Source organism: Euwallacea similis, chromosome 5, assembly GCF_039881205.1.
Source record: "Euwallacea similis isolate ESF13 chromosome 5, ESF131.1, whole genome shotgun sequence".
Taxonomy (NCBI): Eukaryota; Metazoa; Arthropoda; class Insecta; order Coleoptera; family Curculionidae; genus Euwallacea; species Euwallacea similis.
In genome coordinates, this window is record NC_089613.1 from 1,799,470 (window position 1) to 1,815,938 (window position 16,469).

The 16,469-nt window shown below is 34.7% G+C and overlaps 1 protein-coding gene across 6 annotated transcripts in view; it reads right to left on the reverse strand.

The window, feature by feature from the left end:
- The window catches only part of LOC136409178 (GDNF-inducible zinc finger protein 1-like), a 79,158-nt gene that overhangs the window by 16,870 nt on the left and 45,819 nt on the right, over positions 1 to 16,469 (reverse strand). For 3 of the 6 annotated variants that reach the window (XM_066390524.1, XM_066390521.1, XM_066390523.1), the window contains 4 exons: positions 13,784 to 13,953; positions 13,483 to 13,681; positions 13,048 to 13,373; positions 12,897 to 12,992 (listed from right to left, as the gene is read on the reverse strand). In XM_066390524.1, coding sequence (XP_066246621.1) covers positions 12,897 to 12,992; positions 13,048 to 13,373; positions 13,483 to 13,681; positions 13,784 to 13,927 — 765 coding nt within the window. In that variant the 5' untranslated portion in view covers positions 13,928 to 13,953. Of the gene's footprint in view, positions 1 to 12,896; positions 12,993 to 13,047; positions 13,374 to 13,482; positions 13,682 to 13,783; positions 13,957 to 16,469 lie in introns of all 6 variants that reach the window. The other 3 variants (XM_066390525.1, XM_066390520.1, XM_066390522.1) reach the window with 1 other exon arrangement.

Consider the following 16,469-nt stretch of genomic DNA (forward strand, 5'->3'; position numbering starts at 1 on the left):
AGGCAATAACTTTAACTTCGAAGCAGAAAAGGGCTGGCCACTGGTACTGCTTTGGCTTAACGATCATGTCTGATTGTTGTCTGGTGCTTAAAAAACTTAATCTCTTATAATACCCTTGGTGGGAATTAAACTATAACAAATTTCCTAAAAACAAAATACATCCATGTATGAAATAAAGTGCTATTTTTGCTACAGAATAAAAAGGGTTTCAGCGGGTGAACATTAAGTACTATTAAAGGTTGAGTAGATATAATTTACTATTGTACAATAATAATTAAACTATTTCAACTAATGTTTATTTAAATATTAACAATATGTTTATTAACACAGGTTCTGTAATAATATATTAGCGTAGGAACATTAAACTTATCGGGTAAAAAACTGCAGCCAGTTCTATTTTAGTCACGGTTTAGGATTATTCTCTAAACTGAAGATTGTAATCAATAACTTACTAATCGTCAAAGTTACTGGCATTTACCAAACCTTTTCAATAATAGACTCGTGTCGACCATCGGGAATTATGGAAAATTACTATCTATAAAGGATGCTAAGGATTGCTATTTCCCTCTATTAAATTAGAATTTTTCGGTTGATTAGACAATTTATGAATCTGAAGTTTAGTTAGAATTTGTATTAATTTGTTATGTGCGGTACAAATAGTCCAATTTTAATCATTTTACTGAATTGGATGCCACCATGCCAAAATTCCTCCTTGCCCATTTCAGAAATATTAAAAATGATCTAAAAAAAAATAAAAACTTGGCACAAATAAAGTAAAAAAAATTAATTTATCCTCGACGAAGCCTAATTAATTGTGAAATTTCTGAAAGCATGAAGTAATAATCAACGGCTTACTATGTTTAGCTGCGTTAGAATGTTTGCATTTATTACCTATTCCAAGGTTATATAGACTACGAGGTTTTGAAAAAAATAATGACTAGTAAGAACTAGAATTACTCAGTATATTTCTACTTTGTTCCAGCATGAAATGCTCTGATAATCCATCCAATTGGCGAATGCTTCAGAAAATAACCAAAAGTGATCAGGCTCGAGTATAGAATGTTTTCCAAGTTGATCAAGGTTGTATAAATTTTCAATGTTTTTAAATTACTTGCAATTTCTCATATTTTTGATAGATTTTTTGCTTGAAATCTTTTTAATTATCTGTGAAATTTGCAAATGCTTCAAATAATTACTAGGCTCGGTTCTATAGTATTTTCCTTCGGAGGTTGATGCGTGACCAAATTTCAAAAATTAATTGGCTCAATTTTCTCCATTTATTAACCGGAAATGTCTCTATTAATTTGTCAAATTGGTGAATGCTTCAGACTCACCATCCTCTAGTCCAAGTGTTTTCCACTGCTCTTATTCAGTTTGCCTAAACTATCAAATTTAAAAAATCAACTGGAATTTCACAGCAAGTTTTTTTTACAAAGGTTTAATTGAAATTCCCCTAATAACCTGTGGAACCAGTGAATGCTTCAAATAATTACCAGGCCTCAGTCTATAATGTTTTCTTGCACTATCTTATCAAGAGTGTATGATCTATGAAATTTTGAAAACTAAGACGAATTCCTCAGTATATTTTGCCACGTGTTATAGCATATCTCTTGGTTAATCTGTAACATTGAATAATGAATCGGAAAATAAGCAGATGGTAAAGCTAGACTTTAGAATTTAACGTTTATTATATAATTAAGGTTATATAAAGTATTAAGTTAAAAAGTGAGGGCTCAAAAATAATTTTCAAATTATAATAAATTTTTGCTCATGAGAAAGTTTTAGCTTTACTAATAATCTGTGCAAATGGCGAATGCGTCTGATAATAACTGCTTACCTATCAGGCTTGATCTTACCCAATAAATATTTTCAGGTACTTGGTATCAAATATGAATATTTCGAAACCTTTCTGTACTGTTCTAAGTTCGTTGTTAAATAGAATTTAGAACATAACTAGAATGTGTTACTGATCAATGCTTTGACATTACTCGAACATGCTTTACTGGTGAGATCATGCGAACCACTCATGTACAGGAGTGGGCAGGGAGTAATAAAGGAGATTGCAGTAAGTAAAGGGGACAAATCTAATACTCGAATAATAAAATCAATATTTCTCTTAATTTTCTTGCGAATGGCCTTAAATATTTTCCCAAAAAATTATCAAAAAAATTATTTTTTGGGAAGGTGATGGGCACTTGTCTCTGATCCCCTCTTTGACTCCGCCACTGGAAAGAATATGCAAACTAAATGAGTTGATGAGATTATGCATAGCATTTTAAATGGAAAATGACTTGGGTTATTCACTTCGCATGAAAAAGTATTGCAAAATTCATGTTCTATCAAGAACCCAGAACCGAATTTTTATGTTTGCTGGACAGAACGTTTAACATTTTACATTCATTACTTAATCCAGGTTACCAATTCGGTTATTCAAGTTATTATAAAATTTTTCAAAAACTCGTGACTCAGAAAACACCAAAACCTCTCAGTACATTTTGGAAAAAATGTTATCCCGAAACGTCCAAAATAATCTGTGAAATTGAGGCTCCAATTTCTTAACAGGCGAAGTTCCCAAACAAGAATTAAAAATGCCCGATCCCACATTATTTACCTTATCTATACCCAATTTATATATACAATTTTGAACCATCAGATAACAAAAATATTACTAATTTGTTAATAAATTTTACCACAATATAGCCTGACATGCCTGTATTTCATCCAGATTAGTATCTGAAAATTTGAGGAAGAAACTATCAAATTTTGAAAAAAGTTATAGGCCAAAAATATCCCGAATTTTTTAATGCGTTTTTATCATCTTTTAACCTAAAAATCCTTAGTATTGTATAAAATTGAAGGATATATTACGTAACATTTAACAATCTCTGAGATTTTTATGAATTTAATTGTGATTTGATAAGAATCTCAATTTTCGGGATGTACATACTATATGAGGCATTTCAAAAACAGTGAGACTTATAATACTGGGCGGTTCAAAGAAGTGAGGCATACCTAAATTATATATTTCCTTGTGAAACATTGTTGTTATTATCACTTTTTATCTTTTTAGATTAAGTTTTTCATATCGTCAATAATTTTTTAGATAATTGCGAAGCTTACAATCTACGTTTTTATAAGATTAAAGACTTGAAGCGCCTCAGTGTTTTGAGATTTCTCACTGTGTTGAGGACACGATTTTTATTTTTCCCACGTTAGCTTTGAAACATCCATGAAAAATCTTTTTTTTTAATTTGAACAATGCGTTTGCCTTGATTGTAACTTAGTGGTGGCATATACTTCACTTGAGAACAAATTTTTTTAAGAAACTAAGGATTGGTTGAAATCCCTTAAAACTTTTCAACTTTGAAGGATACATTTCAGGTACAATTTTGTTGTCAGCAAATTAATTTAATTATGACGCAATCGAAAATTTAAAAAAAAATCAGTAAGTACCAAACATCTAAAGAAATAAGCAACTTTTTTTTTACCCGGAATCTGGAAATAATGTTTGATTTAAAAACTTTAGAATGGGAATATTGGCATCGATTTTTAATATATTTTACAAACACGTTTTTCCTTTCACATTCAGAGTCCATATTGTCTAATCATTCGTTCAAAGAATATTCCAACTTCGTTCAACCAAAGTCGAGATTTCACCTCACTATTCAGTTCACTATAATTAATATTATTTAGGTAGTTGGCACTCAACAAATAATAACCGTGTAAAAAATCTGTAAATTAGTCCTGTATTGTTTACTATTATAGTATTTTAAGAGCAACATGGTATATTAAAAAAATTCAACAGTTCTATGTATTTAACTTGAAGGCTATTTGCTGTAGAATCACTTGAAGTGTCCATTAAGGCAGTTCCTCCAAAATCCAATATGTACTTTATTAGAGCTTCAGTTGCCAGAATGAGACTTTAGTGTGGAAATTGTAATATATGGGCACATTCAAATACTCTTCAGAAAACGGCTGTTCTGTTGTATATATTTTCTATTATCGGAAGTGAGTGACCCTGAGCTACCACAGGCAATCGCCTCAGAATAAGGTTTCGTACAACCTCCTAACAAGCTGTTTATATGGATATAAAAACTTTATTGTTCCTAACATACACTGATTCTAACTTGAAAGGATTTTATTGGATCTACTATCGATAGCACACATATTCATCATAAGGACTTTTCAAAGAATAGATCGCTACTAATATATTGTAAAATACAAACACTACTTATATTTATATGCACCTTTCAGTGTGAAAATTCGGCTGTTATTATATAAGTAGACACATTAAGGGTTCCTAAACATGCAAAACGTGACTTTCAATGATTTAAAAAATTATTGCTTTTGTATTCCTCAAGTAGCTGAGCGTGAAAACATGTATTTTTTTGACTAGGTTCCTTTCGAAAGGGAACTCCTCTAAATTTAACATTAACAAAAAGACCTTAAAGATTAAAATTTCACAACAAATTATCAATACGTACTAAAAACAAACAAAAATTTGGAATAAATCACAAAACAAAACGAACAAAAAATTGCTCTCGAGTAGATCACAGGTTATCACAGATTATATCTGCAATTCTTCATTACTTAAAATATGCCTTAGATACGTTTCCATTTTCTTTTAAAAATGAACAAGTGCTTTCTAAGTGTAGGTAATATTTTTGAATTTATTTTTTTAATTAATTATATGGCCGAATATGCATTTTCTATTTGAAACTGTGCCAAATTTAGATAAGCTTTTCTTCTGTATACTACATATAAATGTTATCTGTGGGGGCAGCAGGAAGGGGTGAGCGAGGGTGGGGCAGACATATGTGGATAATAAGTAGTTTTGTTCAATCAACTTTGAATTAAGGTATATTTTATTCATCTTGACTTCTTCTGACTCCTACGGAACGTGTCAAATCATGGCATCATTAGGGGTTAATGAGCATATTGTAGGGTTATTATATCTCCATTTATTAGATACCTCGATCGATTTCCATAAATTGGGTATACATGGTGAAACATCTCAATAGCACTGAATAATATGATTAACATATTACAGTGCATATTCGTGTAAATCAATTATTTTTTGGATTTGTGAAAAAGGAATACAATACATTCAGTGTGCAATAACGAAATATAAGAAGTTTTTAAAAAAGAAGCTTTAAACCAAGACTTTTCGAAAAATAATTGGATTACGAGGGTTTGAGTTTTAAATGCATCAGTGCGCTTATTAATATTACAGAGTTATTCAAAATTATTGTAAAGGCATCATATTTCAAAAAGTGTCGTGTACAAATTTAAGATGACCAGTATATGAAGGTGTCGTCACTGATTGAAAATTTTCGCTTTTTCCCTACTTATCAAAACTGTCGTATTTAAATTTTCTAAGCATCTTATAGATTTTGTAATGCTACTCAAAATTTTATATGTTTAACACTTTCATGAAGTGTAATAAGTCAACAATTTGAGATAGAACATATCTTAGTATTTAAAGTTTTAGCAAATGGCACTATTTTTAAAATTTTCAAAATATACATGTGGATTCAAGAACATTGTAAATAACTTCTAAAGTTGAAAAACTTGTAAATAATAATTATATAATTTTTTCAAGACTATCATAGATGTACATATATAGTGTAAACCGCGTTGTTTATCTCAAGCAATTGACGAGTTACAGATCTAGAAACTATAAAGAGGAGAAAACCATTTGGTGGCATCATCTTAAAAACTGATGAATATTCAGCTATGGATCTATTGAATAAATATTATACAACATTTCTAGTATTGTACACAGAGCCAAAAAGTATTATGGGATATTTTTTCATTTTTGGAATAAAAAAATTCTAGTATTTAGAGAACAAAGTGTTTATATGGCAACAGCAATGGATTTAGAATACTAACAATAACATCTTTTAACAGTTCAAATTTTGTGAATCTGCATTTGATATTTTCTGAGATATTATAAGTTTCCGTGTTTCTAGATAAACGATATAAGCGAGAAACGAGGAAATAACAATTGTAGGAAATTTAGTTACAGATATATGTTCGATGGATTTTTAGCAGGTAAATTTATTCCATTGGACGCTTGTTGGTACATTATTTAAAGATCTGCAGTTGGTGTAGTGAATTTTCTTGAATATTGTCTTCCATTATTTATTTTTCTAATGAAGGGAAGTTACAAGAGACTTAAAATTTCGATGTTAATATATCACAAAAAATGTTTCACTATTATAAAAAAATCTTGAAATTGGTTATCTTTACTTTTTTGGTATGCGACCTACTGGATCATCCCAGGGCCGGCTTCGAGTTTTTTAACTCACCAGAAACTTCTTGAATCTAAGGTTTGTTTCCGGCGAACTACATCAAAAGAATGTGTATTTATAGAAATTTCTAGGGAACGTTCTACTTCCCATATTAAGAAGCTGTCACAGATTGGGTTGACCTCCAAGTGATGACACGACAGTGGAAAAATAGATGTCTACAGATATTGGGTTTAACATTGCAGGAAGAATCTACAGCAAGAGCCTCTATTATCCCCTGCTAAATCCTTTTCTCAGGTGGCCTACAGGAGTTGAACCTAAGTGACAAGGCTTGAAACCGGCCTTCGAGACATTCAAATAAACCACACACAAACATGTGAAGAAGACTTACATCCAAATACCTCTACCATGAAGCTTAAATATATTTCTGGTTGTTCCACGAGTTGGTGCTGGGTTAATTACATCAAACTACCTTACGAATAATGTAGTAGACCACTTTCGAAGTGACCTCACCCATGTTGGCAATATTGTTTCATCTTTTTGAATACTATATACATTGGGTGATAAAATTTAATTGCTGCTTTCTTTTCTCTTCTTATTCTTATGTCTAACGACGTAGGGAATTAACAATTAAATGAAGTTTTTATAGGGACATGGAATATTGTCTTTCTTAGAAACGTTTTTAGTGGTATGATGTCAGACTTAATTAGTCTACTGGTCCACCAATAATAATACAGAGCCCCAAAGGGGCGACTTGAATGCAGACTAATGCCAGCAATAGAATTGGCGAATAAATGTGGTGGAGACGGAAAAGCATTTCGGATGATATAATTGAAATTACATCACTACAGGAACAAGATTTTTAATCAAGACGATCAGAAAACAAAATATTGATCTAGTAATTGGATTATCATTTAATCAAACCTTGCTAAAACTCTATTATCTGTTGGGATTTACTGTGATAAGTAACATAAGTATCAAAAGAAATGTGTTTGTCGACTTGGATGAGGTATTTCTGAGCTGGTGCTGTTTCTCCCTATATAACAAATAGAAAAAATTGCTGGAGTCGAAGACGACAAACGTTATTTTTAGAAAAGACGTAAAAACTCCCACGAGAGAATCAAGCTAGTCAAAGAATTATGGTAAGCAGTTTGATGACTTTGTATCTATCAAAAAATTACACTTTTAGAGAAGAGATCAAAACCCACGTTTTCCTGCACGCAAGGAAACTTGGTGATTCATTTTACGTTTGCAACGGAGAAAATCTGCAACCCTCATATTATTTGAGTGAAAAATCCACAAACCACAGAAAATGTGATTTTCGATCTAAACCAAATTGATATGAAAAATAGAAAACCCATCCACCGAGGACTGAAATTTACTATTGCGATATTGCCGACGGTGACTTCGTCCCATATAGGGCCGAGAATTTGAAGACAAAAAAGAACAGTGAGTCCCTTCTGGTCTTGAAGGCATCACCAAAGATATACTAACAGAGTGGAAAGAAGGTTGGAATAATGAAAAGTTCTTGACTGTATTCAAAAGATGCAAGCTGCACTGAAGTTTCAGAATCATAGAAAACAGCTAGCTGGTACTATTGGCACAATGATTCATACGAAATAGCGACATACAGTTCCCACAGGTCTGATAAACACTCATGCCTGCTCTTTGAAACGCTGATTAAATAAATGTTTCATTTTGTGCCACATTGCACAGTATAGAATATATATGTATATTCCCTTCATTTCAAATAACCCGTAATAATAGAATATAATACGATCGAGATTATATTATACAAATTGCATAATATTACGCTATATGATCACCCACTTTTTGAGACCTTTATGCAGGGTAAATCATTAAATGGAATAACCAAAATCTAAAGATACTACACGTCAAATGATAATGTTTGGAGAAGATATGTTTTATCCGAAAATTGATTCTTTCGATTATATATAGGGTGTTGAAAGTTAAAATTTTAATTCATTTTTCACTATTATTCTGAAAATATTTAGGTGAGATGCTTCAAAATTTGTAAAGTTATGTTTTTTTTAAGCTATGAATAAGATATGTTTTGCAATTTCCGCGTTGCTAATAGATTATTGTAAATTATCAAATTTGAGCATAATGTTGGTTGAATAAATTTCTCTCGAAAACGGATCGAGATATCGACATGAAACAAGAATACATAATTAATGAAAAAATTATTGATTTTTTAGATTTCGAATCAAATTTCATGTTAGACCTACAGGGTAGAAAGATATTAACTGTAAATTCTGTAAAATTGACCATAAATGGCGCTCTCTATTAGCAACGCGGAAATGGCAGAACGTATCTTATTCGTCACCTAAAAATACATAAATTTAAAAATTTTCAAATGTCTGACCTAGATATTTTCAGAAAAGTGGCAAAAAAACGAACTAAAATTTTAACTTTCAACATCCTATATACTATATACAAAAGTATCAACTTCTGGATAAGGCATATTTTGTTGAATTATCACCATTTAACGTGTAGTATCTACAGCTTTAGGTTGTCATACTGTTAATGAATCACCCTGTGCAAAGGTGTTTTGTACCAATTCTCATGTCATGAAGTTACTGTTTTTCTAATCAATTTCCTAGCTTTTTTACGAGGAATTGCGAAATAGTTGATATGAACAATACTACTATTATTGGATGCTACGGGTTGTTATTAGTTCAGGGTTTACGAATTAAATTCTACTATATTATAGAGGCACTCGAGTAGGTAGAATTACGTAAGAAAATCAACCGAGCACTGGCGCTAAAGTCGATCAAATCTTGCTACTAAACAATTTCATAGAAGAATATTTCCTCTGGCTTGTATACAAGTGGCCTTACCGTCTTTAAAAGAAATATTTCCCTACTAAATCGCTTCCAGATTATTGTTACCTGGCTTTTTTGCAGAAGTTCTATTCATATCATAAATATTCTCTAAAACGACTACAAGTACTATTTACAACAGTATCATATATTTCTCTATTAAAAATATCATAAATATATTCTTTTAAGTAGGAAACAAAAATAGTACTCGAACTTATAACTAAGGCGTTTCTAGGTGCTGATATATTTTCCAGGTAGCGTTTTAAATTATGTCTAATATAGCTGATATTCCGGTCTCAATAACAGGCTATTATTAGGGCATTGAAAATGCATTTTACGACACGATTCCCAGGAATTAATTTAAATTTATACCTCCATTAATTTCGACTTCTTGTACTTATTATCCATCATTTAAAAGTCTACCTTAAAACTGCTTGATGCGTTAGTGTCGCCACCCTACGCTGTACAATCGAACATCGTCATTATTTCACTAAAATTACACCCTAGTGATACTGTTACTTTGTATAATGATTATTGCTATATATTTTCCAAAAACGGTAATCAGTGACCCATAAACTCGCCTAGTAACAACAAACACTTGGCTTGAAGCCAAAGTGCACCACCGCTATTCCCTGCCCTAACTAATACTGCAAAATCTACCGTTATATGGAATGCACTCTAGTTTCGCCCAAAGCAAAACCAAACGAAAATCGTGTCTCTATAGGAAATACCGAACAATATATAATAAGGAGTTTCCAACTAAATTGTAACAACAATATGTTGATATAAGTATAAGGGTTATGGTCAGGTGGATTTCTACCAACTTGGTTATCTCTACGCACTACTGAAGTACCACTAACTAAGTCATAAGTCTATCACAGCTCTTACGCATTTGCAACTTAACGTAGCTCATAAAAACAACAGTCCATTTGATGGGTACATTGTCCCACATTTTTTACGCGATCACCTGACCAATGACGCAATAAGCTGATTGCTTCACGCGAAGTGGTTTTAAATACTTTCATTAATTTTTTTTCGATTTTTATAAAATTGCTCTCTTAACTTCTGCATAGGGGAAACTACGCAATATGGTGAATTGCTGGTCGCTTGATATAGCAGAAGACTGTAGACCGCCGGGACATACCAATTAAGGGTTTTCTGCACCCTACAGGCGATCAGCAGGCACATGTTATGAACATCGCATCAGTTTGCGGACAGAATTTAATTACTAGTCGCCTGTCGCTATAGTGCATAAGTCAGTATTTCATGAGATACACGTAGAGACTACGTAGAAATGTTTAGTCAAACGATACTGCTTGTTGCTCATCATCTGCCCATTGGTAGGAGTAAAATCTTCCTTTTAAATATTCATATCTACATCTGAATATAGAAATAATCAGAGATTTTTTGATAAAAATGAAATAACTACGACATTTTTTGAATAATTCATAATTTCCTGTAGGATCTCGTTGCACCGATGATGTATTTTAATTTACTTCTGAAGCGTAAGTGTGTTAAACCAGTATCTGTGGAGTCAGGTAAAAGATTTGAAGTTGCTTTCTTGTTCAAACATAAGGCTGGGGCAACAATATCAAGTATTTCTGATCGCTTCGAGGAGCAAATGACCCAATTTTTATCTCAAGAAAACAATAATAATGACAAGTTTTCCAAAAAATGAAGCAACGAGAAACTAATGAATGCTGGCCTCTCATTGTATGCACAGGTTTAAATCTTAACCAGTACTAACGTGGTGGCTTCTGGATAAGACTTAGTGCAGCAATTTATAGCATTTTGTCATAACTGGTTGCAATGCTTCATGAATTGGTTCACTGTTAGTCGCCATTTGGAGCATCTTCTATCTATTCAACAGAGGATCGCAAACAGGCAAATGATGCTGTCTTATCTGTCGGTTTGTTCACAAAAACAGCAAATTTTTTGAAACACTTAAAACGAATTTTTTACACACAACTTGTGATAATGGAAACTGTACGCAGGTTACTAAGAGCTATTTGGATTAAATTACGTCTCTGAGAGAGCAGAATAAATCAACGTAATTCAGATTCCTAAAGCGGCTCTTCCTTAGACGGCACTCAGTCTGAAGAACAATCGACCAGGAAAACCCACTATTGTTGCCTCTAAGAGAACCTTAGATTAACCTACCGCCAGCAACCTTCCAAAACTTGCACAGGATTAAAGTTGTGCCAGTACTCTTATTTGTGCTCTTAAATAGCCTTAATTCTATGTGAAGTTGTTGCTTTATTGCTAAATCAATGTTGCGAATTGCTGCTCACCTTTACATATTTAAATATCTTTCAAATGACAAATTTTTTTAGTAATAGTGTTGCTATAACCTGACGGTCAAATTTAAAAGCAATGTAAAGTAATGCAAGTTTAATCCTCTGCCTACCAGCATATGGAATTTACTAGTTGCTTGTTGCCGGCTTCGGTTGTTTGTTGATTCAATCTAAGGCAATCATCTTCCAAGCATTTGCTGCTAACCAGCAAAAACATGGTAGTCGCAAACTCATGAAAGCATTATAAAACCACATTTCTCTTGAGAAAGTTTAGTTCGAACAACCAAATTCGTTTGAACCTCTATTATCCTACCTACGACAGACCAAAACTCCGAAATGAAAAATATTCATTTCTCCGGTATCAACGGGGATTCGTGCTCAATTCTACTTTAGCAAAAGGGTTCTACAAAATCGCTTGGAAGTGTGGTGGTTGGGGGTTTTGATGGCCTCCGAATGTCATGTTGTTAAAATAACCTAAATATTCCATCATCACAACTAACTACCACTTCCCAAGAAAATCTTCCAGCCTTTAAAACTTGTACGTCACCACTCCATAGCTTACAACCGTTCTTCTGGAAAGTCTTAATGAGGACTTTCCTCCTCGGTATCCAGGGGACTGGGAGAGAGGAACTTGCGCACATATTTCGGATAATGCGTCTTCTCGTGAGCTTTTAAAATGGTCGAACGCGAGAACGTTTTCCCGCACAAACTACACCGAAAAGGGCGTTCACCGGTATGCACTCTACAATGGTCCTTCATGTGATGACGAAGCTTGAAAGCTTTACCACAAAACTCGCACTTAAACGGCCGATCACCTGTATGCGCCGGCAAGTGGGATATTAACGCGGCAACGTCCGGAAACGATTTACCACAAAACTTGCAAAGTACCACCCCACCAGTTCCGCCTTGAGATGCCGCCTCGTCCAAGTCCATGGGAGTGGGCGGCTGGTCAGTCGGATCTGGTGGTTCTCCTCTGGAATCAACCCAACCTCCAGGAGGAGGTTCTGGGAGGTTCAGAGGAGGCATCCCTCTTTGCTCGCGATACTTCAAGGTTTCCAAACTGTGACTGAGGATATGTCTGGTCAGTTTGCTCTGGTGGGGAAACGTGTTTCCACAGTACATGCAGGGGTAAATTCGTGGAGGTGAACTGCCAGACATTCCAGGATCGTCATCGGGCCGCTCCTGCAAAACCGACATTGCCACATCAACTTCTTGCCGCGTGTGTGGGTGCGCGGGCGAGGCGGCGCGGGCAAGAAGTTGACGCTCGTGTCGGCCAGAGGGCGGCCCGGCGTCGTCCCGGGCGGCCGCACCCGAACACACACACGCGGCAGATGATTCATACCACCCTCAAATACAGGGTACCATCAACATCATTTATAGAATCAAAATTGTTAAAAACTTCTGACCAAGGTGAAATCCACGACACCAGGTTATGTATATTTTTATGCCTTTCTTTTCAAAGAACTCGTTTCCATGGAAAGAGAAGTAGATGCAAAACAAGGACTTACCGAATCATGTGGCATCCTTGAATAATCCGAAGAACTCTCGCCACCTGAGTTCTTATCTTCAATTCCTCCTCCCCAGTCTACTTCTTTCTTTAAACTCTAAAATTAACCAGTTATGATCAATTGGAACTACACAATGCAATATTGTTATTACCAAGGGCACTTGTTGAATGGGCGGCAGATTCGAAGGCCCTGGAAGCGGATCACTGCAGTTGAGAGGCGGCGAAGGGCGGCATCCGAGAATTGAGGGCGGCCCAAAATTATTTGTCGTGGGAGGAGGTTCGGGAGATCCGTTTTGAGAAGGAGGTCGAGCTAACGGTTCCGGGGACTGCCTAGAGGGTGGCGCGGTGGCTACGGGGGAGTTTCGAGGGGGCGTGGGGTCGCTGGTACCAAGTGAAGGAGGTCTACGGTTTACTAGTTCTTCAGGCTCCGTTTGCTCGGGAGGGTCCGGTTTGTATTCTCGAGTCATTTCGGCAAGACCTGAAAACAACACAATTTAGAGACTTATGATGCACATTTTATAATGTTCAATCTGAATTTTAGATGTAATTTAAAAATACTTAAAATGAAAAAAAAAATTTTTGGTTACCTTTCACTTTGAGACTTTCAGCTGTTTGCAACAGCCTGCTGAGCTGTGCGTACTCGACGCGAACTTCGCCCTTGTACATGAACTCGACGATGGTGCGCAGGTCGCTAAAGCGCACGTCTTTCAGAATGACGATCGGATGGCGTGCCGGATGGTCAACAAACAACGCCCGGAAATAAGCCGAGCAGGCGGACAACACAACCTAAATTATGAAAAGTGGGCTTAGTCGGTTATTAGTTAGTATATTTTACATTTAGAAGATGCCATGGAAGAATTGGAAGGATGGTATGAAGTTGTAGATTACCTTGTGGGCGCGTATGCAACGTCCCTCGTCCGCGCACGCCAGGGTCACGTCTACGAGGCGCTCGTCGCGCAGCAGCTGCGCGCACACGCCCAAAAGGTTGGCCTGGTGGTTGTTCCAGCGCAGGCAGTAATGCTCACTCCCCATCGCCAGGCGAGCGCCGACTACGCAAACTACTGAAACAACAAAAAATATTATAGTAACACCAAAAATAATACAGGTACATCATATATAAGGCCAGTTTTTTAACTCTATCACGATCTGTCTTGTTTGTTTAAACACTTCAATGAGTGGAGTGACAAGGAAGTGATAGTTATTAATACTATTCTCCATATTAAAAATGAGTGCGACTCAATTGTACCATCCATGACTGCACTAGTGACGTGAGTGGTAACATATTTGAACTAAATGATATTTTACACAATAAAATTAATCATCAACGTGATATTTTCCCTCGATATCTAACTTTTTACCTCTGTGAAATAAATGATCGACACACTGACCTGATAATGTCACTGTTACGTAACCCTAACACCACCGGAAACGTGTCGACATGACGTTGAAATAACGTCAATTCCGTAAACAAGAATTGGTATATACAACGTTGTTCTGTCTAATACTTTTATGTATTGTTGTGCACTTTATTTAACGTACAACTGCAGTTTCGTATTGTATTTAAGTTACGCTTAGGAGCCAGAAGACGAACACGAAACAAAATTGTTAGCCAGGTAGCAATACCAATCGATATAAGCCAATTATAGTTTTGAGTAAGTAGTAACCCTAACCAAACTGATGTCATTTATTGAAAAGGAGCGGGGACAGCACGGTAAAAAGCGTTGCTATGTTTAGCTCTAGGTTGTTGAGGGGCAGATAAAACTGAAAACCTAAAAAACCTTAATATGAAGAGGAAATTAATCGTGTGGTTCAGTTCCAAATAACTTTTTACCTTTCCAAACTCTTCAAGATCAAAACCTATGTTGAATCTGACCATCGAAGTCCCAAATTATGGGTATGACTTATGAACACGTAACCTCTGACACCCTGAACAATAAATGTTCCGTGGACTATATTGCTTACTTTGCTTTCACATGTCTAATGCGAACACCAATTAAGAAATTCATTAATGGGAAGTTGTCAAATTAATAAATGGATTAAGAAACAGAGTTTTGCAATTTTTCTTGGAGTTTATATTTGTCTCCATTTCGTCACTCTAAGATTGAAAAATAAAAGTTGATCTAAACTTGGGCTTTAGTTATGGGCCATTAAGCTCTAAAAATCAGTGAAGTAAAGATCTGAAACCTAACTCCCCAATTATAAAAGACGATTTTTAAATTAAAATATTTTAAATGTTGTGACATAATGATTTTTCTATTGCTATATGAGTTCACGCTTAATTTCCAGCTTGAAATTTATATGGAGTTGAAATATTCCCGGATAAGAATATTAATTGTATACGGTCCTGATAAGTCTGGCAACTGTCCAGTATCTCAAAAATGTTAAGTCTTAAGAGAGTATTTTACATGAGAAAATTTTAGGGCTTTTGACAATCTAAAAAATATATGTAATGATTATTGACCAGTCTCAGATTTGTAAAAAAAATCGTGATAAGACAAAGTACCTTTTACCTTAATAGGAATCCCCATAAATCCTCATATTTTTAAATTCCTCGTGGAATTCTCCGCTCATTTTGTAAAATACCTCCTATACCTATTTTAAACAGTTTCATTTTATCATAATATTCTTTTCTTTCACTTTCTACATATGTTCTTCGGTGCAATAAACCGAAATGATCAGTGTTTCATATCAGTACAAATAAGGAACTGCAGTAGTAGCACGTTCTTTACAAGGTGTCTTACTGAGGTGTGTCGGCTAATACTAGTTCTGAAACGATGAGATTTAGAAAATCTGTTGAATGGGAAAATGTATATTTTAAATTTTTACCATTTCCGAGATAGCACTAGCAAGCACTATTTCATGCCATGATCATGTCCAGACAAATTTAGAATGCAAGATGACGAAACTACAGCACAAATTATTTTTTCTTATGTAATATTAACCAGTAGACTACAGTACTTAGCTAAAAGTGTATTGGAATCTTTCGAACCCCGCGGAAACGCAACAATTGAAGTCAAACATGAGATTCCAATTGAGGCACTTGGATTGGTGTGTTTATGCCAGAGCACAAGAAAAATATCACCTCAAGTGAAATGACAGAAGCTGCTTAAAAAAATAATGAGTTACATATTATTGTGAAAGAATAAAAACAAGAAAAGCATCATATCAAATAGAAGAATGAGCAGAAAGAATTTATAGAGAAAACCAAAGAAGCATAATGAATACTCTAGAGGCGAGACAGTTAGAGGACAGTATAATGGAGAAATAAGATCATTAATCAAATACTTCTGGAACTAGGAATTTTAGATTAATTAAAGAATTTTCTAAAATCGATTTCTTTTAATGGAGGCGGACTAACTGACGAAATTAATTTTCATTTGCGGGGAACCCCTAGGATTTTCCGCATATTTTTGCATGTCCATAGGAAAAATAATGCTTTCTGCACCGAAATTAAAAGGTTACAATCATTCTGAATTCATATAAATATTTTGTGGATTCAATTAATGATTGTAGTTTCAAATACTTTTGCTTTAATTGCATCAGATAGTGATATTGATAGTGCATTTTTGAAATG